General features: G+C 42.7%; 3 protein-coding genes across 3 annotated transcripts; 1 reads left to right on the forward strand and 2 right to left on the reverse strand.

The window, feature by feature from the left end:
• Positions 1-2,933: 2,933 nt before the first annotated feature.
• Positions 2,934-4,432, reverse strand: LOC115676676 (tetraspanin-11). The gene is made up of 2 exons (XM_030599637.2): positions 3,735-4,432; positions 2,934-3,381 (listed from the first exon to the last, which is right to left on the reverse strand). Exons 1-2 carry the CDS (start codon positions 4,242-4,244, stop codon positions 3,067-3,069), a joined length of 825 nt encoding a protein of 274 aa, XP_030455497.2. The 5' UTR covers positions 4,245-4,432; the 3' UTR covers positions 2,934-3,066.
• A 4,360-nt stretch (positions 4,433-8,792) lies between these two features.
• LOC115676674 (enolase 1, chloroplastic) lies at positions 8,793-13,212 on the forward strand. Its single transcript, XM_030599636.2, has 7 exons — positions 8,793-9,500; positions 10,590-10,897; positions 11,020-11,174; positions 11,282-11,599; positions 12,266-12,412; positions 12,496-12,546; positions 12,837-13,212. Exons 1-7 carry the CDS (start codon positions 9,049-9,051, stop codon positions 12,900-12,902), a joined length of 1,497 nt encoding a protein of 498 aa, XP_030455496.1. The 5' UTR covers positions 8,793-9,048; the 3' UTR covers positions 12,903-13,212.
• A 363-nt stretch (positions 13,213-13,575) lies between these two features.
• LOC115676677 (plant cysteine oxidase 3) lies at positions 13,576-16,869 on the reverse strand. Its single transcript, XM_030599638.2, has 5 exons — positions 16,571-16,869; positions 15,370-15,521; positions 15,020-15,170; positions 14,069-14,269; positions 13,576-13,965 (listed from the first exon to the last, which is right to left on the reverse strand). Exons 1-5 carry the CDS (start codon positions 16,788-16,790, stop codon positions 13,847-13,849), a joined length of 843 nt encoding a protein of 280 aa, XP_030455498.1. The 5' UTR covers positions 16,791-16,869; the 3' UTR covers positions 13,576-13,846.
• Between the last annotated feature and the right edge of the window lie 6,127 nt (positions 16,870-22,996).

The raw sequence follows: 22,996 nt of genomic DNA on the forward strand, positions 1-22,996 counted from the left end.
ATTTCGTAGTGAACTGAGTTATATACTCGTATAAAGCACGTACCGCGTTATACTCGGGTAAAAATGCTTGGGTTTTGAACTTGTTTCATGTATTTTCTTATGTCAACCAATGATGCAACATGTTAAGAATCATTTATATATTAAAGATGTGTAAGTATAATATACTCGTTATTTCTCATTAGATAGCACGGATGACCGAGAAAATTTACCTATCACGTGTGATAATATCTCTATGAAATCTTGTAATTTAAACAGTCTCGTTACAATATGTAAGATTTTCTTATTTATATATTATACGAATGACGTAAAATCATGATTTTACTATAAAAACATCATCTTTTGATTGTACTATAGTAACTCCGAACTTTTTTTTACGTATTTGAGGAAAACTACGATAATATACATCCGTATCGTGAATCCTATAATTTCCGTCACGTATATTATTAAGAGAGATAATTTCAATTTAATTGCTCCAAAACAATGTGCTCGGATCTTGAACTTGATGAAGCATTCAGGGCCGGAGCTTCTGTGGGCCCATTGTTAGCGAATTTCGTGCTTAAAGGCCCAATGATTTGGCCCAATAATCTTTTTTTTTTCTTTTGATTTCTATAGATAAACTATTAAACTTAGCAATCATAGAGTTGAAGTTCAAGTTACGTGGCCAACGCATGTAAATTAACTCCTCAAAGGGTAGATGTCGATACCAGCTTGCTAATCTGAAAATGTTAAAAGGGGTATGCAACATTAGCCTGGTAAATGAAATCTCAAGGTATGAAAGAAAATGTTAATTGATGTAATTTTTTACGATCGGACACAAGCCGCATGTATCAAACATATGAACGGAACATTTTTTAACATGAATGCTATAGGCAATCTAGGGTGCTCAAATGACATAAACTCGAGTCGATCTACTCCACTGTCATCTGGCCAGAGACTCATCTCTAAAGCGGGACATAACTCAAAATAGCGGCACTCATGCACATGGCATGCTCGCAGGTACTCAGTAATCAATAGGTGTCCATATAAAGGACCGAAATACTGTCACTTAGCACGAGGCCCCGTTCGCTCACTTAAAAGTCATATAACGACCTCATTCGTAGGAGCGGCACATAGAATCGATGCCAAGGTCATGGCCAGGGCTCTGCATATATCAAAAGATCAAGGCGTCATTCGCTTCGATACACAAGCTTATATCACGATTCACGAGTCATTTATATATACCGCGACATGTCACAATTCATAAGTAATGTATAGTAAGACATATCATAATTAACCACTATGTGCAATTGGATGCACTCATCGATCCACAATATTATTTAACCTCAATACTCGATATCTGTTCGATCTAAGGAGATTAATCTATCTCATTGATCACGTTAAATAAGACAATACACTAAAGCTCGACTGGAAATAGTCGAATTACTTCACCAAACAACATCATTAGCATTTGCGCGGGAAAATTACCAAAAAAGTCCTAAACCTTTTGTAGTTGTGCCAATTCAGTCCTAATTTTTTTTTTTTTGCCAATTCAGTCCTAAACCTTTTGCAATTCAGCCAATTCAGTCCTTTTAGCCGGCCGGAGCTAACGTGGACGCCGGCCGGCGCTGACGTGGACGCCGGCCGGCGCCGGCTGGTGATGTGGCAATATTTTAATATTTTTTTCAAAATTTTTTTTCTTTCTCTCTTTTTTTTTTTTTTCTTTTCCTTCTTCCCCCTGGCCAGTCCGGCCAGGGGGAAGCTCGCCGGCGAGGTCCACCTGGGAGGCTCGCCGTCGCCGGCAAGGCGAGGCGACCTCGCCCGGCCTCGCCACGGGCGTGCGACGGCGAGGCGGAGCTCGCCATGGCCGGACGAGCTCGCCCTCGCCGCCGAGAGCATCGCCCAGTGCGGCGAGGCGAGCTCGCCCGGCCATGGCGAGCTCCGCCCTCGCCGGTCCTCGCCCGGTGCCAACGAGGGCGAGCCTCGCCGGTCCTCGCCGGCTGCCGACGAGGGCGAGCCTCGCTAGTGCCGACGAGGGCGAGCCTCGCCGTCGCACACCACGGCGAGGCTCGACCTCGCCAGATCTGGGCGAGGTCTCCCTCGCCCGGCCATGGCGAGCGGCCGGCGACGGCGACCTCGCCCAGATCTGCTAGGTCGAGCTCGCCCGGCCATGGCGAGCGGCCGGCGAGGGCGACCTCGCCCAGATCTGGCGAGGTCGAGCCTCGCCGTGGCTGTGCGACGGCGAGGCTTGCCCTCGTCGGCACTGGCGAGGACCGGCGAGGGCGGAGCTCGCCATGGCCGGGCGAGCTACGCCCTCGCCGCCGCCGGGCGAGCCGGGCGACGCGGAGCTCGCCCGGCGGCGAGGGCGCGAGCTCGCCCGGCCATGGCGAGCTCCGCCCTCGCCGTCGCACAGCAGTGGCGAGGCTGGGCGAGGTCGCCTCGCCTTGCCCGGCGACGGCAAGCCTCCCCAGTGGACCTCGCCGGCGAGCTTCCCCCTGACCGGATTGGCCAGGGGGAAGAAGGAAAAGAAAAAAAAAAAGAGAAAGGAAAAAAAAATTCGAAAAAAAATTAAAATATTGTCACGTCACCGGCCGGCGTCCACGTCAGCGCCGGCCGACATCCACGTCAGCTCCGGCCGGCCAAAAGGACTGAATTGGCTGAATTGCGAAAAGTTTAGGACTGAATTGGCCAAAAAAAAGGTTTAGGACTAAATTGGCACAACTGCAAAAGGTTTGACTTTTTTGGTAATTTTCCCGCATTTGCGCATTTAGTCCGATCGACGACGTAACAAATCGAGATTAGTTAACAATGTTTTGTTAGCGAATAATTGTGTAGTAAAATAGGATATTGTGAAAGAGATTAAACATTCGATATGGTGTGTCATTGAATTAGCAAATCACTAATCGAATGATACATGTCCGATGCAACAACTAGAGAATCAAAATATATCAAAATGCACCTAAAAAAACAACCCCAACAAGAAGTTCTTTCCTGAGCAATGAAATCCACAACATCGGAACCTACGAATGTGCTAAGTATCAAGTCTTCCTATCTAGGAACAAAGTGAATGTACACCCCCGTCTGAATCGTCTAACAACATCCACAACGATGGTGTTTATAGACGTCCGACCGGTTGTTCTTGGCGGCGCAGCACCCGACGCTGTAGACGAAGAGGACGATGACGACGACGCAGATGTTGAACACGAGCAGCACCCTCCACTGCCGCTTGATGCTGGCCAAGAACCCGGCCTTGCACGAGTTGCAGTTGTAGCACAGGGTCTTCGGGTCGTTGCTCCACTTGCTGCAGTCGCCGTCGGCCGCGCCCGACGACCCCGGGCTCAGCGTCCAGTAGGTCGCGTTCTTGAACTCGAACCCGCAGTCGCTCGGAGGTTTGCAGCAACCCGACTGAACAAATTACGCAAAAAACCAAACAAAAAAAACACTCAATCATCTTTATCGTGTGTCAAGAACATAAAGATCTTCGTGATTAACACTAGATAATTTGTAAATTTGAAGAAATTAGGATACTGGAATACATCTTATCTCTTGATGAACTCTGATAACTGCTACTCTAATTTAAACCACAATTACTCAAACATTGCTCCTTTAATTACTTCATTAAGTTTTGATTAAACGGAAAGAACTTTCGTATTTAGATCCGTAATATACGGAACAACCTTAATTTTTTCAATGAACACACCAAAGATATTAGAAATAAACATGAGCAACGTGCCCGACAAAAACTCAATCAACATCACCTGGATGGGGGACCAATTCATCTTGAAGAACTGCGCCGCCTCCCTGCCGGCGCCGTCCACCGCGAGGCTCCGGCAGACGTTCCCCTCAGCCAGGCAACTCCTGATCTCCTCCCACCGCTTCCCGCTCGCCACGTGGTTCTGCAGCCAGTGCGAGTAGTCCCCTAGCCTGTACTCCTTGTAACCCCGCCCGGACACCGCCTTGCCCGCGCCCTTGTTCGTCACCAGGAACAGGAACGCGGCTAGCGCGACGAGGGCGACAATGAGCACGAGCATGAGCGCCAGGTAGAGCCGCAGCAGCCAGTTCACGCCGCAGCACGCGCCCACGACCGCCATGAGGGAGACGGCGAGCAGGGCCAGGCCGGCGACGAGGAGCGGGTCCTGGAGGGACTTCTGGCAGGGGGTGGGGCTCCCGTGGACGCGGAAGTACACGGAGGCACCGACGGCGGCGAGAGAGACGAGGACGACGAGGACGTTCAGGAGCCCGACGGCGAAGTTGCTGGCACGAACCATCTTTCCGCGGGATCACAGAACTTCTACCGCAAGCGAGCGATGGATGTGGAATTCTTGAGGGGATCTGGGGTTTAAGTTTCTTCTCGGTGTGTGCAGAGTGACGGTGATGGAAGAGAGAGATTGGAATCGAAAAGGGATGAAGAAGAAGAGTTCGTGTAGGAGTAGGAGAACCTTTTCCGGTTACTGTTTTTTCGCGAACGCGTGCATGGAGGAGGAGCCTTTGATCGTGCGGAAACTTCCCGCCACGTGTCGCGGTGTGAATGGGCTTGAGGTGGAAGTGGTGGGGGCCCGCGGGACACGTGGGGGTTGGTTCTGGGAGTTCTTGCACGGGAAAGGAGGTGTTGGGTGGGACTTCGTTCCCGTAGTATCGTAATCATAGCCGTTGATTATGCAGATATCGCAGTGAAGTTTATGTGATCAACGGGCACCATGACGTTGGTCGCGTAAAATAAATTTGGGCAATGCATTCTTTGGATGTACGAGATCACGACTTGCGGTGTCGCTGTTGTATCGCAACATGCTGACGTGTCGGGGAGGTGGGGTCTCCGAAGAGCACGTCGTGGGACAATCCCTTGCATGGATGTTTGACTTGTTGACTTATATAGGAGGACAAGACAAGGAGTGTTTGTTTTTGTTTTCTTATGTATTAATGCTTAGACAAAGCGCAATCGGATTGTCAGGATTTATTTGGTGAGAAATTCCTTGGCACAACGAGCTCCTAGAGAGGTCTAAGATATCGCAAAAAAGAGGAAAAAAAATTTTGTACATCCAATTATTGCGTTGATTGATATTAGGGTGGGTCGATTTCTGCCCTAGAGGGTCAAGTAACCCTCGGAATCGAGAACTTAATGGATTGCTTTTTGAACTGCGGGTTCTGAACTGGTTGGTTTTGGTATGGACCCCAGTTCTATCCGAAAATCGGCCCAATTTATGTTTCGAGTAAGAAGCCAAATTCTTATAATAAAGTATAAAAGTTCCGCCCATTCGTTACAAAAATATTTGTTGATTAATTGATTGTGTTGTTGTTCGTTCATGTTGAAAAACGACAATTCAATTCTGGATGGGTGCAAAAAAGAAATCCTCAAAGAAACTTCAAATCGGTTGAAATTTGGTTAAGTATTGGTTGTACGAGTTCTCGGATAGAATTAGCTGTTCTGGCCTTGGTATCGGGAACTGAATCTCCAAGAATCTACCTTAAATAGGTCAATCCGGGCTAGTTCGATTCGATTTCCATATTAAACCTGACCCAATGTTCATCCCTAGGAGCTGCTAAATTGAAGTGAACTTTTAGATTTCATGAACTACCCCAAAAAATCAGTGATATCTATTTATTTATTTTTTTGGTCACTCGGTGATATCTATTTGACCATTAAACTCCACGATGCTTGCGAGAGGTCTGTTGATGAGGTAATATTCTAAGAAGTAATTAAACTCATCACGGTTATCCTAGCTTGTTGTTATCTAGTTCATTAAAATTTAAAATCCAACATGTCGTGACACAACCCAAAAAAATGTTTTATCTGGTTCATTTAAAATTTTTAAACAACGAGGCATTATTTCTGGTCAAAAAAGAAAAAAAAATAGTTAAAGCCCATTTTAGAAATTTTGAATTGAGTCTCTGCGATGGAAGAAATTTAGAAATTCTGACATGGCGAGGACCGAATAAAGCCCCCAAAACTCTCCCAGACCTCAAGCTTGAGCTCGAATTTAATTATATGTATTAATTTGTGACGATAAATAAATTGATAAAGTTATTAACTATTCGATTATAGTGTATCTTTTAGAATTTGAACTCGAGTTTAATTTTACTTCGAGTTTCGAGTAACATTGATTGCCCAACTTAGTGGGTTCGAGTCGAGTTTATTAAAAAAAAGAATTCGAAAACTGAGCTTGATTTTATCGAAGCTCGATTGCGTTAGAGTTAATAACGTCAATGCAAAACTTTTTTTTATTAATAACGTATTTTCTCGCGAAATAAACGTGGTCTAAGTCAAAGATGATCGGTACATAACAATAACTCGTAGTCTAATCTCAGTATACAATTAAATAAGATGCCAGTATTAGTAAAGTGGGAGACGAAGAAGAAGCATGCGCTAGCACTGGCTTGGTATTGATCATTTCTTTGCAGTCATTTGATAATGTCAAATGGGAAAAAAAAGAGAGGAAAATTATGTAAGACTTACATCAGCTACGCATGCCTTAATATTCCAGTCTTGACCGAATTCTTTTTTATTAGAGGGGAAAACCCGAAAATAAAAATAAATAATAAAGTTAAGGCATTGGGTATTCCTCACACGTTCCGGAAAAAAGAATGATTAATATCATTAAAAATTCCAAACTGATCCAACATGATATATTTATTCAAAATTAAATTTTATCTCACAAAAAATCTCAAATTGATGATATATGATATATTTGTTCCAAACTAATTTTCGTCCCACAAAAAAATTCAAATTAATAACCCTAATTCAAATCTACCTTTGTTAAAATAAACACGTGTCAAGACATGTGGACTTTCCACATCCGATCTGTCATTCCCGGGAAGTCAGATTCATTTGGTTGTTTGCCACGTGGGCTGACGCGAATGGTAAATTTGGGGTAAATGTGTCATGGGTATCGGTTTAAGTTTTTTTGTGAGACGAAGCATAGTTTGGAATAAATATGTCACGAAGTACCGATCGTGAATTTTTTGCAAGATGAAAATTAGTTTAGAGTCGTTAGGGATTCTTAAGTGTGGCGCCGTGGTGGTGGGTCCTGCGCTAGCGTCACCCCGGGTTTATGTCGCCGGCTGTCGGCTGTACGGCGGTTCCCGGGTCATCAAAAAAAAAAATTAGTTTAGAGTAAATGTGTTATAGAGGTACCAGTTTGATATTAACCCAATAAAAAACCTTGAAACCAATGCAAAGTGATACATCACATTCAATTACAATAATAGCATTTTATAATCACGTTTAAACATTTTAATAACTAAAATTACACCAGTCAATTTTCTAGCCCAAATCACATTGACTATTAACTATCAAAGCTTTTTCCTCTTTTCCTTTTTTCAACTTAGGGTGAGTTTGATTAATTAAAACTGCATAATAAAAGAAAATATTTTCTATGAAGATCATTGTCAAGAAAAACAGTCAAGGTCCATTTGTTTTGCGGAAAATGTACAATTTCTAGAAACTACACTTTATTTTTCAATGTTTAGCTAAAACCTAAAAAAAACCTGGAAAGTATTTTCGGTCGTTTGGTAAGAAAAATATGATGGGGAAAATTATCAAAAGATTCGTATTTAATTATTTTTAATTTTAAATATATTTATTCTTTTTCTTCTTCCTTGGCTAGTCGTTGGCCACGGTAATGGGACTGGCGACGGGCCACTGGCAAATGCAAGCTTTGCCCAAGGCCGGTAAGCTCGAGGTTCATCACCATAGGCCGCAAGCTTGTTAATGGTATTGTCGAAGGCTGCAAGCTTGCCCAATCTAGCGAGGCCCGAGCTCGCCGTTCATCGCTGTGGCTAGTGACTGGTCGAGGAAGAAGAAAAAGATAAAGGAAGAAAAGAAAAAAAAAAGAGAAAAGAAAAGAGAAAGAAAGAAAATAAAAAATGAAAATAATAAAAAATCGATTTTTAAAATATAAAAAACAATTAAAAATTCATTTTTTAAAAAAAAATATTTATATAATAACAAATATTTTATTAACTAAAAACCCAAGCCCGAGTGCTGAGGACTTGCGCATGACCTTTGTGGACTCGGGCCTGAGGGTTGGAACTAGAGGTCGAGGGTCGGGGACTAGAGGTCGAGAGTCGAGGACTAGAACGCAGTCTTTTATGGACTCGAGTTTGGGTGCCGGAGCATTAGGTATGGGCATCAATGGTTTGGGCCCGACCTTGATGGACTTGGGCATGGGTGACGGGGGATTAGGCCCAAGACATCGAGGTCCCGAGTCACACCTTGATGGACTTGGGTCTGGTCGCGGAGACCTAGTGACCTAAGAAGAGGTTTCTGTGCCCAAGTTTAGAGTTTAGTCATATTTAAGAAAACATTTTCTAACTCTTTCAAAAATGAAATCATTTTCCTGAATTTAAGCTTTGATAGTAAAATCTTTTCTGTTGATTAGGAAAATATTTTCCGCTGACTCATTTTCCTATGCATACTAAATGCTGGAAAATGAGGAAAATGTTGTCTCAAAAACTGTTTTTCGCGAAACAAATGGACCCTTAATTTTCATTTATTTGGTGATTTAGAAAATGCGTTTTCCTTCTTATTAGAAAGGAAGTCGTTTTCTCTCAATTTTAAGTTTGTTGTTTTTAATTTATGAAAAACGTTTTTTGTTGATAGATTAATTTTCAGTCATTCAAATACCAAAAAGTTGGAAAATCAAATACAATTTTCCTTCGAGTAAACAAACTCTTAGTTTCACATTTTATATTATTGGACCCACATTCTTAAAATACAGTTTGCCGGCCCCACACGACCAAACAACAAACGAAGCCAGCATCCGCACGATGACACCTAACACAAACTCTCGACTCCGCAGAAAACGCCTCCTCACTCAACTTCGAGTCGTTCAACGTCTTGTGCCTCTCCAACCACCACCAAAAGCCAAACTTTCTTGCCACCTTCAGCTTTGGTTTCGCCGCCCCCCGCCCTCCTCCACCAGCGGACTTTCCCACTCTTTCCCTCCCTCCCTCCCTTCTATATACACCAACACCCTCCCTCACTTTCCATCTCTCTCTCTGCAAGCAAGCAACACAGTCACACACCACCCATCATCATCCCTTGACCCTTTGACCCTCTCTCTCTAGAACCCAGCAATGGCGTCGGCCCCGGCCTCCCGCGCCACCGCCGCGAATACCCTCTTGGAGAGACCCTTCATCTCCTCCAGGCCGCTCCAAAGTTCCCACCTTTCCGCCGCCGCGGCGATCCCGAGGGCCAAGAAGTCCCTGGGGGCCCTCCGGGTCAAGTGCTCCGCCGCCCCGGCGGCGACGGCGGCGGCGGCGGCGGCTAAGGCGGCAAAGGAGTGCAGGGTGAAGTCGGTGAGGGCGAGGCAGATCGTCGACAGCAGGGGGAACCCGACGGTGGAGGTTGACCTGGTCACCGACGATCTGTACCGATCCGCGGTGCCCAGCGGGGCGTCCACCGGGATTTACGAGGCGCTGGAGCTGAGGGATGGGGACAAGAGCGTGTACGGAGGTAAAGGCGTGCTCAGTGCGGTCCGGAACATTAACGAGGTTCTTGGTCCGAAGCTCGTTGGAGTTGATGTCAGGTAAACTGCTGGTGATCACTGATCAATGTCTGTGCTGTTTGTTTTCTGATGTTAATAGTTTGTGAAGTTATATGATGTGGAATGAAGTTGATTGGAGGGCACTTTTGTTTCTGGGTATTTAGATGTGGAGTTGGTTGCTTCTTGATGAGAGGGGTTTGTGAATGTTTGAAATTCAACACCTGCTAGAAGAAGCATTCAATACTCCATGACAAAATAGTGAGCTTACCATCCACTATAAACAAAGAGTGGTACCTAAAGCTATAAGAGACAAAGGCCATTAGCGGTTACTAGTTGCCATCAGAATCTTTGAAGAAGAAAAGTGACGGTTGTCAACTTTTTGTTCAAGATTTTCATCTGCACATTTTCCTTATGTGCTTATAAATAAGGCATTCAGTGAAGCATTCGAGTTGAGAGTGTGTGTTTGTATGGGCCTGTTTGTTCATAAGAGTTTTGTGTGTCGTGTGAGAAAATAAGTTTTGCAACAGCGAGCTGTGGTCTCTGGCTATTCACGTATAGTGTGTTTGTGCAAGTTGTATGAGACAATAGTTTAATAAAGTGTTATACTTGTACCGTATTTTGGTGTGTCTCGAGTTACCTGATACAATTTTCTTGTGTCACCACATTTCCGTACTCAGCAAGTGTTATCAGAGCCACACGTCTGCATTTAGCAAGTGGTATTAGAGCCACGGTCCCATACTCAAAAGTGAATTTTAATGAGCATGAAAGGATTGACTTTTAAAGAAGCAACATTTGTTTGCTAGTGTGCTTTATGAAATGAGGGGAGAAAGATATAGAGATCAGTGGTATCTGGATTACTTGGAAAATTAGAATTTGCAAGTTCAGATGGTTCGAGTTTATAAATTAAATTTTTTGCTTGAACAGTCTATTGGGAGTCTTTTTTTTTCATATACGATTTTGGAATACATCCCAACTAAATATTCACAGTCATGCAAACATTACTGTGCCCGTTCAGCGGCAATGTACTACTTCTGTTAGATCAGTCTTCATGTTGTGTTCGTGGTCATTTTCCTTTTAAAGCAATCCTCCTTTTAATCCATGCTCATGTTCATGGCATGTGATGTTCAACAGGAATCAAGCTGATGTAGATGCTATTATGCTAGAAATTGACGGTACTCCAAACAAGTCGACTATGGGGGCCAACGCTATATTGGGAGTGTCTCTTAGCGTGTGCAGAGCAGGTGCAGGAGCAAAAGGAGTGCCCCTGTACAAGCATATACAGGAGATCTCCGGAACAAAGGAACTTGTCATGCCGGTACCGGCATTTAATGTGATAAATGGAGGCAGTCATGCGGGGAATAATCTGGCTATGCAAGAATTTATGATCTTACCTGTGGGTGCGACCTCATTTGCCGAGGCACTACGCATGGGTAGTGAAGGTCAGCAAGCTGCTATTTGCATCAGTTGGCTTAAGCATGATGTTCTAAATCCTTTTCTTTCTTCTTGCTGTTTCAAATTTCGAACATGCTCTCATCTTTTCCTTGATTTTTGGATTGAACAGTTTATCATGTTCTAAAAGGGATCATTAAGGCCAAATATGGACAGGATGCATGTAATGTTGGAGATGAAGGTGGGTTTGCTCCCAATGTTCAGGATAATAGGGAGGGACTGGTTCTCCTCACGGATGCAATTGAGAAGGCTGGGTACACAGGGAAGGTACATGCAGCTACTGGTCTAGGAGTCCCTTATTATCCTAATCTTTAGGGATCCTTCATTGTAGAAACTTGGTTAATGGTATTCATGGAAACAAAATAATGGTGCAGATCAAAATAGGGATGGATGTTGCGGCTTCTGAGTTCTTCTTGAAGGATCGGAGATATGACCTAAATTTCAAGAAACAACCAAATGACGGGGCTCACGTGCTCTCAGCGCAGAGCCTTTGTGATCTCTACAAGGATTTTGTCAAAAATTTCCCTATTGCTTCCATTGAAGATCCATTCGACCAAGATGACTGGAGCTCATGGGCATCTCTTCAGTCTTCAGTTGATATTCAACTTGTGGGAGATGACTTGTTGGTTACTAATCCAAAGAGAATAGCTGAAGCTATTGGCAAGAAGGCTTGCAATGCTTTACTTTTGAAGGTAGCCTCTAGTTCCAAATCATCCAACCAATTTTTTCCCCATGCTTTGAGTTATGACTGAGCTTTGTCAATTTCTGCCTGACCCTCTTCTTCCTATGGCCCATGCCTTATTGATTCTTTACTTTCAAATTGTATCTGTTTTACAATGTGTTTGGTAGCCTCCCTGCTAAAAATTTAATGAACGAATCAGATACCCTTGTGATTCTAGATTTGCATTTCCTTTATTCGACTTGTAAACCATCATGCATCGTGGAGTATTGGAAACAGCCATATAGGACCTGATAAGAGGAAAAAGGATATAGAACTATATGAGCTTAGAATATAAATAACTAATTTTGGTTCCAAACTTTTTCCAAGAAGAGCACATCCTAAATTTTATGATGATATGGTATTCATTTAATTACTTAGATATTTCTTGAGAGCAAAATGGCAGTTTGTTCATTGAAGAGAATTTGCAATCTATTCCTATGACTGGTATAGACTATACCTATAGCCTTGTAAGAAGTGATATGGGGATTCTAGTGTTGATTGGTCACTTGGTCCTCCCTTTGTGACTCTGGTTACCACTTCACCTTTCATTACCAATTTGAAATAGCTGATATGATCTTATGGGTAAATTCATTACCCTGATGATGTTTTTTTTGTCATTTGGATAACCTTGTTGCAGGTAAACCAAATCGGCACAGTGACTGAATCCATTCAAGCCGCGCTTGACTCGAAAGCTGCAGGTTGGGGTGTAATGGTCAGCCACCGCAGTGGTGAAACCGAGGACAACTTTATTGCTGATCTATCCGTGGGTTTGGCTAGCGGACAGGTTCAATTTAATATCCACCACTTGCCATGAATCTTTTCCGATACCACGGAACTAACACAAGATGTTTCATGTTTCGTTTTTAGATCAAGACAGGAGCTCCTTGCAGAAGTGAGCGGTTGGCAAAGTATAACCAGGTAACTGAGTGTCACTCTTAATTTTATAGACATTTTTGGTCTCTCTCTCTCTCTCTCTCTCTCTGCTTGATATATCTATTGCCTTAGTCAAAGTAGATTCAGATTTATTAACGATAAGTACTTTGGGTTGCCTTAAACTTATACTAGAACTTCTTAGGACGTAACAATATTTCAAAGTGGTATAGGTGCTTCTGCACTGCACATCCGCAGCAGCCTGTCTATTATGTTTATTTTCATCTGAGCCGTGTTTGAAAATGCTCATGTACAACTGCGGTTGCTGATCATTGCAGCTCTTACGCATTGAAGAGGAACTTGGAAACGTTCGTTACGCAGGCGAAGCTTTCAGATCACCCTAGAGATGACCTTGTATTCTACCTTTCATACTCGTAATAACGTGGCACCGTACCAAAATTTGCAGTCATCAGAAATTGATGAGCTCCAGAGTCTAAGTCAAGTTGCAGCTACATTTAGAGAAGTTTTGGCGGATTCAATCAGCATGCTTGTTATCAAGAGCTCAGAGTGGAGACGAATCACCTTGAGTTTCTATTGGAATAATCTTTGTCCTCGAACAAACCTCGTGGTTTTGTATTTGGTTTTATATGAAATTGGAGTGACCATCAGCTGGTTCCAAACATGAAATACTAACTGTTGCAACATTTGAATGCCCTTTTCTTGAGCCAAGGCGTTATTCTAATTGCTTGTTTGCATGAACCTTTCCCGGGGTTCTTTATTGGAGGGCGATAATTAACATCTGAACACACTCAACTACCTCATATGCACTAAGCTGTCAGAAATACCAGCTAGAGCTTTATGAGGAACACAACCTATGGCATTGTACAAGAGAAAACTGACTAAATAAATTAGAGAATGTTCACACCTTCCTTCAGAGGATCAGTTGGAGCATCGTGATGCAATTGCTCCAGATCAAAGGCAACCTCAAATTTTTTAACCCAGTCCAGGAACCATAGTGTTCGGTGAATTCGGCAGGACAAATCTAACTTTGAGTGAATTCGGCAGGACAAATCTAACTTTGAGGATGCAAAAGTTGGTCATCCAGTCAAATTATCAACCTGCTCATGAGCTGTATAATTATCTCATACAGTACGAGGTACACAACATTGCGCATGCTCGCCATGGCTCATGATTGGTTGACGCACAAGGGCACGAGCCGGAGATAAGCGACTTGGATCAACATTCTGCTCTGAACACCCTCCCACACCCACTAGATGATAGGATGAAACTTTTTCCGCATCCGAAACCTGTTTAGAGGTGCCTCCTTCACAAGTATTTTTAAATAAAGCTAAACCTGAATGGCAGGGCCGTTATATTTGCCGGGCCGCATGTAGAGATCATCTGGTGTACCAGTCTCAGCAAGCCATGCGTAATTTTCCTCCTCATCACTCTTCCCATCTTCGTTTGCTGCAGATTAGTGGTAAGAACTAAGAAGACCATAAATCTCCAATATTGTTTCTGCTACAGAATATAAAGAGTTTAAAACTTGGACACAGAACGAGGTACTTACCGAAGGTGAAATAGGGATAGTCGCAGTAGTAAGTACATCTTCGGTCAGCATCTTCACTGTAAGGAGGAGAAAGAATGTCCAGCACTGCACAAGGCGTGATTGCAGTAAAACAATGCAGATTGCCACCGGTTTTTGGGTACAAAACTGACGTAGTGCATGGCGCTGTTAGGACATTATCGACAGCTAGCTTAGCCAATCTCACTGCCAAAGAAAGAGTCAAGTAGTAAGTATTTCAGCCATCTGCTCTAAGAACCGACTGCAAGAAGCAAGTTACATATGTGGCTTAAATTGACCATCCAATAGAATTTCCCGGTAACTACAGTCTCGGCATTAGCTATCCTCTATTCAACTCCAAAGTTATTGGGCTCCTCAACAACCAAAATTATTAGTTTCACACGGTAAAAATCATTTTGTGGTTCTCCTCGGTAGATTCTTTTTTTCTTTCGGCCAGTGGTAGGGTGCTTCACTAGTAAAATCTCTATTGCTGCCCTATTGAAATGATTGAGTTCTAGTAATTTGTCATTTAAAGACATGAACAGAAAAGTGCACCATTTTGCCTAAGACATGACAAGGAGGTGCAAGCATCTTGAGATGGAGCCTCATAAAGGAAGATCCTTGTGATCACTTTTATGTTAAATAGTTAGTTCCAGTCCATTAAGTTTTCTTTCTGAAAAAGTACAAACAAAAGATCAATGATTATTAAGTTCCTATTTTAAACAATTACACTCGTTGAGGTCATTCGCATTATTGAATCAAGCTGAATGGCATCTCTAAAAGAACTGTGTGATGATCTAAGACAAAACTTCCTCCCAAAATTTCCTAGAAGTTGCTGATGCACCCTCCTTCCTGCCCCACCCACCACTCTTCCTCCAAAAAAATCCACTCATCAGATGCTTGAAAGGAAAAAACACGAAAAAGAAACATGTTAGAGTGACTAAAGCACAAAACAACCTGGTCCCCTTTTATTAAGGATACGGGCAGGCTCAACCCAGTCATATGCTTTAACATGCAAAGAGCCGTAGAGAACTTTGCTGAAAACAGTCATGGCTGGATGGTCATGAAGAGGTATGACTGCAGAAGTAGGAAAACAGAATACACAAATCTGCAAAGACAATAATAAATGTTTAAGCATGTAATCATGAGAACAAACAAATCTATCCTATTTTTAGGCGAGAATCAATGAAGAGATTTCATTTTCCCAAATGCCATTTGGTTTGAAAGAAGAAGAGCAGAGTCTATTCAGATTAAAAGAAGAGCAGAATCTATTTCAGAAGACAAACTAAGATGATCGCAGATCTTACCGTAAAACTCTCACATTCATGTATATCCACATATGTTATTGGTTGAGCCCAGCGAGGGACTCTGCCTAATTGATTAAGTCCAAAGAAACCATGCCCACGATCGTCCTCCAAAGCATTCGCAGAAAGTCCAACATCAGCAGGGCCAATTGTATCTGCAAAATAACATCTATTAACAGTTATCAGGTGTTAAATAAATTAAATTTGTACTTGTAAAGTCAGTTCAAGTACAATTCTGAAACTTCAAGTTATTAAAAATCTAAAACTAAGAATTCTACAATGTTCATAACCATGCTTAGGAAGAAAGTACATGTACCGTGTTGCCCAACACTAACAAACTTCAATTGTGCTTTACCGATTGGCACCTTAGTGTGCTAAGAAAAATGGAGAGTCAAAACAGTTTTTCACTGCAGCATCCAACAAAACATCAAAGTACCTATTGAATCTGTCACTAATAATCCATTTACCGTTGATTACACTACAACGGGATCACCAAACATGGAAAAATGAGATTTTGTATGCATAATTAAGAAGCAGAGATGAAGCCCGATATAAACCAGAAACTCGCAGATTCTTTCTCTCTAATGTCACACTTTCACAGGTGTTTTTCCTATAAGTTTCCTCGGGATTGTGGATAAGAACTGATTATTGGTCCTCGACTACTGCGAAATCAAACTCAATATCCTCCTCCAAACAGACAGAAAAACATCGAGAACGTTTCGAAACTTGATAGTCGTGGTTTTCCTTGCTTGCACAAAATGGAGTCTAATTCCCAACACCAGTCAAGCTCAACAAACAATCTTCCTGATTCGCATTAACAGCGCAGGTATCCTTTGCCAACCAAACACAATGAGTTTCTGTAACTAAAGAAAGGAAAAATGTGTGTTGCGGAAATACAACAATACTATTTGCCCTTCCTTTCAATTAACCACTATCGTGACGCTTTCAAACTTACTATCCAGCAGTTTATGCAAATCCATGTAACAAACCAGTAGCACCATTCTATTCAAAATCCATGTAACAATAGTTAATCCCGAATGGACAACCCCCGGGCCACCCCCAACCTCCTTCAAAGCGACCCACGAAACAAAAAAGAACCCTAAATCAAGATCAACTGAATCGAAAATATCCACATCAAGAATTGCGGACTAGATGTACCAGAGAATCAAGAATAGAGGTGTAGCATTGGAAAGGAAGAAAGTACCCAAAAGGGAACAGAGCTTCTGGACGGAGTGAGAAGAGAGAGGCGGTGTCCCCGAGGGGGGAAACGTCTTTCGGCAGAGGTCGTAGAGAGCCTGGACTTTGTGACTGTGAGGGCTCTTCGGGGCCATGCTCGCTTGCTTTGTGGAGAAGAAGAGCGCTCCATTTTGTAGGAGCCACCTGACGCTATTATCCCTCGTTAATTTTCGCAACTTGAGAAGCATCTTTTCGTTTGGATTGATGCCCGATTCGGTCAGGAACGTAAGGAAAAGGCCCAAGAAAGCGATTGTATTGCAGATCGATGTTGGGTGTGAGACCGTAGCTTGGTTTACGTGTGACTCTGAGGTTGAACCCCGCACTTGAGCACCGCGAGTCCACGTGCGTGTTTTGATTGTCAGCAAGAGATTTCTCCTCCTTATTATTCTTTCTTTTTTGAAAACTTAAAAATGCATTATCTTGGTGTGCAACGGGAACCACCGAATCGACCGATTTTGGGCGGTCCAAATGCCGGTTCCAATGAACTAGACTGGACCGATTTTTTCATTAAGTTTTTGTCTTTGCACTGCAATTGAAGGTGGTTCTCCCTTTATCCGACCCTAGTCTCTCTCTCTTTTGTGACCTTGGCCGCTCAGAGTCTGCACCCCTCGCCCTTGGCCAACTAGTGTTGATCGCTTAGCTTCTCCTCCGTGGTTCAATTTCTCCGGTGCTTGGTGCCACGGTGGATCCACAACGCCGATTTGAGGTCTCCCGTGAGTCTTCGGCCTCATATTAGAGTGTAACTTTACTCATGGTTGATCTGTCGCGTTGGTTGGACAAAATTTGTTTGGGTTCGATTTGTGCCACTGTCCTTAACTCTCTCTTCTTTGCCCACCCCATGGTCCAGACCCTCGTCCTCCCCTTCCCTCTCCACCCCAAACTAGAGGTGAGTATGGTCCGGATTAGGCCGGTCCAACACCTAACCCTTGGACCAATCTGCATAGTGTTGGTCCCTAATTTTTGGGACCGAGGACCGACCCTATTGAGCTTGGGACAGAGGACTGGACCGACCCTCTGGGTCCGGTCTGGTTCCAGGGTCAACCCGAGACCAATCGATTTTTTTATGTTTCATTTTTTTTATTCTTTGAAAGGACAAACGGTACACTTTGAAAATACATATCCATTAACTAGAGGTGAGTAAGGACAAACTAGAGGTGGGTATGGTCCGGATTAGGCCAGTCCAACACCTAATCCCGAGACCAACCTGCACAGTGTTGGTCCCCAATTTTTGGGACTAAGGACCGGCTCTATTGAGCTTGGGACCGAGGACTGGACCGACCCTCTGGGTCCGGTCCGGTTCCGGGGTCAACCCGAGACCAACCGATTTTTTTATGTTTCATTTTTTTTATTCGTTGAAAGGACAAACGGTACACTTTGAAAATACATATCCATTGACAATGCAATATTGAGTAACCAAACTATGGATCCCCGTACAAATCAAATAAAAATTTAAGATAACGCACAACAAAAATCTCCACTTAGTAGTATACAAACACGTGAAATAAAATTAAAAAATAAAATGATCAAAATACATAACATAAACCATAAATTATACGATTTCATATCTTGTTCATTCTTGAAAGATTGCTTCAATTTCTGAACACTTAAAAACAAAACAAACAACTTCATATCTTGTTTGTAAGACGCCGAGGAGGGCCAAGTGAGGCAACTTGTGTTCGCCGTTCGTGAGGCGCCGAGGCGGGCCAAGAGAGGCAAGCTAGTTTGTAAGGCGAGCGAGGAGAGGCAGATTTAGCGAACAACCACAGAAAAGCGAGGGAAGAAGAGATGCGGCGCTCAATAGTCAATAGGGTTTCTATTTTCAACACTAGAAGAAGAGGAGGGAGGGGCCTTAGGTTCTTTGGAAAACAAATATATATATATATATATATAGGGTTGGTCTGGGTTGGACAAAACTCTCAAGACCGAGGATCAACCCGCACAGTGCAGAGTCAAGAGGTCCCAGGACCAACGACCGACCTAGTTCCCCTAGGAATCGGACCAGGACTTGCCGGGTTGTGCCGGTCTAGGGTCAATCCAGGGTCAACCCTACACTGTTGCTCACCCTTACCCCAAACTCCAGCTGGCCGTCGAGAACATCCACGACATCAGTCACTTCGACAATGTCCCTATTATCTCCGCCCTCCACCTCCCCCTTGCCATCCTTTCACCCCAACCATCCCGTGGCCATCCTTTCTGACTTCTTTCTCGTCTGGACCTTCGACTTGGCCGACAAGCTCGGCATTCATCGATTCTGTTGGGCCGCCTGAGAATTGGTCCAATTTCAAGATCAAGTGGTCCGGTTCTCGATTCTTGGGTTGGACCAGGAATTGATCACCCCTAATCTTGACCCTAAATGTAAAAGATATGTAACAATATTGGAAACCTATGAATAACTGTCTTCACGTTTATTTTTCCATTTCAAGTTACATAACTTGAGGTTTTAATCTTAAAGATAGATCTTAAAGATAGATCTATCATTTTCCTTTCCATTTTAACCCAAAAATCCAAAGTCATGAACCACAAAACCACGTACTTACAACCCTAATTCGACTCACCATCCACACCTTAGCCCCCTCGAGCTGAGCCAACCTCGTTGCCTCATCAGTGACAACGACCCTTCCTCCCTGAGTTGCACTTGTCTCGTTCCTGCCCTCAGCCATCCTTCTTCTCTATTAGTGACGACATTGAGCTCGATCCTATATCTGATCAAGCTCGACATAGGCATTCATGAATTCAAATTGAAACTTTTCAGAAGTGAATAAGATATATATATAAGTTGGGAATGGTTCTTGAAATTTTCCTCTTTCCTTCTTAAAATTACAAATTCTTTCTCAATATGTTTGGATGGAAGAAAATGGGCCTAATACCCTAAAAATCCTCAAACTTTAGCTTTTGTCTCAATTCTACCTTTTGTCTTATAAAAAACCTCAAACTTTAGGTCTTATCCCAATTTTTCCCTAAACTTTTCTTTGTCCCATAAAAAACATCAAACTTTAGATTCAGTCCCAATTCTACCCTATACTTTTTTTATCTCATAAAAAAAACCCTCAACTTTAAGTCCAGTACCAATTCTACTCCGAACTTTTTAGTCTCATAAAAAAATCATAGCTTTAGGTCAAATTCAATTTCACTCTAATTTTTTTTATCTCATAAAAGATCACAAACTACTACTTGAGTCCTAAATCTACTCTCCATTAATCCTCCGTCAAAATTGCTCTTAGGGATTTTGCGCTCGGTCTTTGATCTCTTGTGCTTGGGAATGTTTCATCTCTTGCGGTCAGAGAGCTCGCGCTAGAGAGTTTTCCATCTCTCGATTATCAATAGGAAATTTTGAATTGAGAGTTAATGGGGGCAGATTTGTGATTCAAGTAAAAGTTTATGATTTTTTATGAGACTATAAAAATTTAGGATAAAATTGGGACTGGACAGTAAAATTGGGACAAGACCTAAGTAGGGGGTTTTTCATAGGACAAAAAAATGTTTATGATAAAATTGGGACATGACCTAAAGTTGAGGGTTTTTTTATGGGACAAAATAAAATTTATGATAGAATTGGGACATAACCTAAAGTTGGAGGTTTTTGTGAGACAAAAAGTAAAATTGTGATAAAAGCTAAAGTTGGAAGTTTTTTAGGGTATTAGGCCGAATAAAATGGGAGGAAATGAGAGTAAATAAATTTTATCTCCATTTCCTTTGGGAAAAGTATTAGAAAAGTCCTAAATTTATTATATTGGTCCCAATTTAGTCCTAAACATTTTTTCAGTGCCAACTCAGTCCTAAATCTTTTATCTTTGTGCCAATTCAGTCATTCCGATTAATTTTGACTGGATATTGCTAACGTGGATGCCGGCCGGCCGGCCGGCCTATATGGCATTACCGGCGCTGACGTGGATAATTTTTTAATGATATTTTAATATCTTTTGAATTATTTATTTATTTTTAAAATTTTCTTTTCTTTTCTTTCTTTTTCTTTTTTTTCCTTCCCTATCTTCTTCCTCCAATCAATCGCTGGTCAGGCGAGGTCGACCTCACCAGCGAGGCTCGAGCCTTCACCAGTGGCTGGGCGAGGCACAACCTCACCAGATTTGGCATGGTCGGGCCTCACCCATGGCGGGCAAGGCTTGACCCTCGCTTGATTCGACAAGGGTGAGCCTCACTAGGCTAGCATGAGGCCGGCCTCACCAGATTCGATGAGGTCGTGCCTTGCCCAGCTGTTGGTGAGGCTCAACCCTCGCCTCACCAGAGGACCTCGCCGGATGTGAGGGCGGCCTCGCGTTGGGATGGCGAGGGTGGAGCCTCGCTGGCGATGGGGGAGGCCCGACCTCGCCAGATCTAGCGAGGTCGACCTCGCCTACCCTGGCCAGGCGATCGGTTAGAGGAAGAAAACAGAGAAGGAAAAAAAAGAAAAAGAAAGAAAGAAAAGAAATAAATTCAAAAATATTAAAATATTATTAAAAGTTGTCTACGTTAGCACCGGCGGTGCCACATAGGCCAATCCACGTCAGCAATATCCAGCTAAAATTAGCTGGAAAGACTGAATTGGCACAAAGATATAAGGTTTAGTACTGAGTTATCATAAAAAAAAAAGTTGAAGACTAAACTGACAATAATACAATAGGTTAATGACTTTTCCGACACTTTTCCCCATTTCTTATCTTTTCTTTTCCCTTCTTTTCCCTCCCACTTGGTTAGAAGGTTTGTTGGAATGAGACAATTAGAATGAAATAAAATGAATTGGGATAGAACATTGGGTAAACGGACAAGTAAATAAATTTTGCGTTAACATTTAGGCACACCTTGGGTTTTGATGTAATGTTTTCATGATTGAAATATTAATTAAAATTTCCATAATAATAACAGGTGAATAGAAATTTATTTAAATAATTGCCGAAGGAAGGAAAGTAAAGAAAGGGAACGAGAGAACTGTTATGTCATCTTTCTTTATTTAGTCGTTTTCTTGTTTTTAATATTCCTTCATTTCCAATATCCATCTCCATTCCTTCTTATTCCGAATTACAAAACACCATAATGAACGCAAATCATCTCTCGTAGTCTTAAACCTTTTAATAATTTATCAATGTAATCCAGTCGGCCAATTTTAATCGGAAATTGATGATGTAGACGTTGGCTGTCCAACATGGCATGACATATACCGACGTGAAATTTTGTCTAAATTTTTTCTAAATTTTTTTAACTTTTAATTTTCTTTTTTTATTGTTAAAGGTTGGCAAGGGACCGCCGGTCACTGACCAACGCTCGGCAACCCCTGCCGGTCACTGGACGAGTGCGGAGGCAAAGGCTATTACGAGCAAGGGCTCCAAGCTACGAGCGATGGCTGCGAGTCCTCGCCCAGGGGCCCCTTGCTCAGAGCTGGGCGAGGGCCTACCAGCCCTCGCAGGCCCAATGGCCAGTGGCCCCCTACAGGCCCTTAATAATAAAAATAATAATAATAATAATAGTTCAATAAGATTGAAAAGAAATTTAAAAAATTTAAAAATATTCTACATCAGTGAAGGCCGTGGCTGGCGTCTAGGTTATCAATTTCAAGCCAAAATTGGCCAAATGAACTACATTGGCAAATTGGTCAAATTGAAAGGTTTATGATTATTGGCACAAGTGCAATAGGATCATGACTTTTTTGGGAATTTTCCCCTATAATGATGAATGTTGGAATTAGGAAACTAATCTAATTCAAAATTCAAATTCAAACTTAGGCTAAAACCTAATCTACATCAATTCATTAGAAGTGATCTTGCCATCGTTTTTATCTTCAGAGTCAAAATATGATATGCTGTTTTAGTTCTTTTATGTCTTGATTGCTTACTCTTGATTGATGCACACTTCAATTTTTCTTGTTGACCACCTTCATGCATAGCTCCTCTCTGACGTTCAACTTGGGCCACACTGGAGATGCCGAACCCTACTCCATCTCGTTGGCCTGCTGGACATGCTTTCTGGATACTGCAAGTTGCCATTTACGCGCACACTTCAATTTTTCTTGTTGACCACCTTCATGTATAGCTCCTCTCTGACGTTCAACTTGGGCCACACTGGAGTTGCTGAACCCTTGACCACCTTCATGTATAGCTCCTCCCTGACGTTCAACTTTGGCCACACTGGAGTTGCCGAACCCTACTCCATCTCGTTGGCCTGCTGGACATGCTTTCTGGATACTGCAAGTTGCCATTTAGAGCACACTTCAATTTTTCTCGTTGACCACCTTCATGTATAGCTCCTCTCTGACGTTCAACTTGGGCCACACTGGAGTTGCCTAACCCTACTCCATCTCGTTGGCCTGCTGGACGTGCTTTCTAGATACTGCAAGTTGCCATTTACGCGCGCTCTCTCTCTCTCTAACTTGTGATGGCATGAAGCCTATAATAACCTGGCATGC

Source organism: Syzygium oleosum, unplaced genomic scaffold (genome assembly GCF_021117445.2).
Source record: "Syzygium oleosum isolate NSW1041296 unplaced genomic scaffold, Sole_v2.1 Sole_v2.17, whole genome shotgun sequence".
Taxonomy (NCBI): domain Eukaryota; kingdom Viridiplantae; phylum Streptophyta; class Magnoliopsida; order Myrtales; family Myrtaceae; genus Syzygium; species Syzygium oleosum.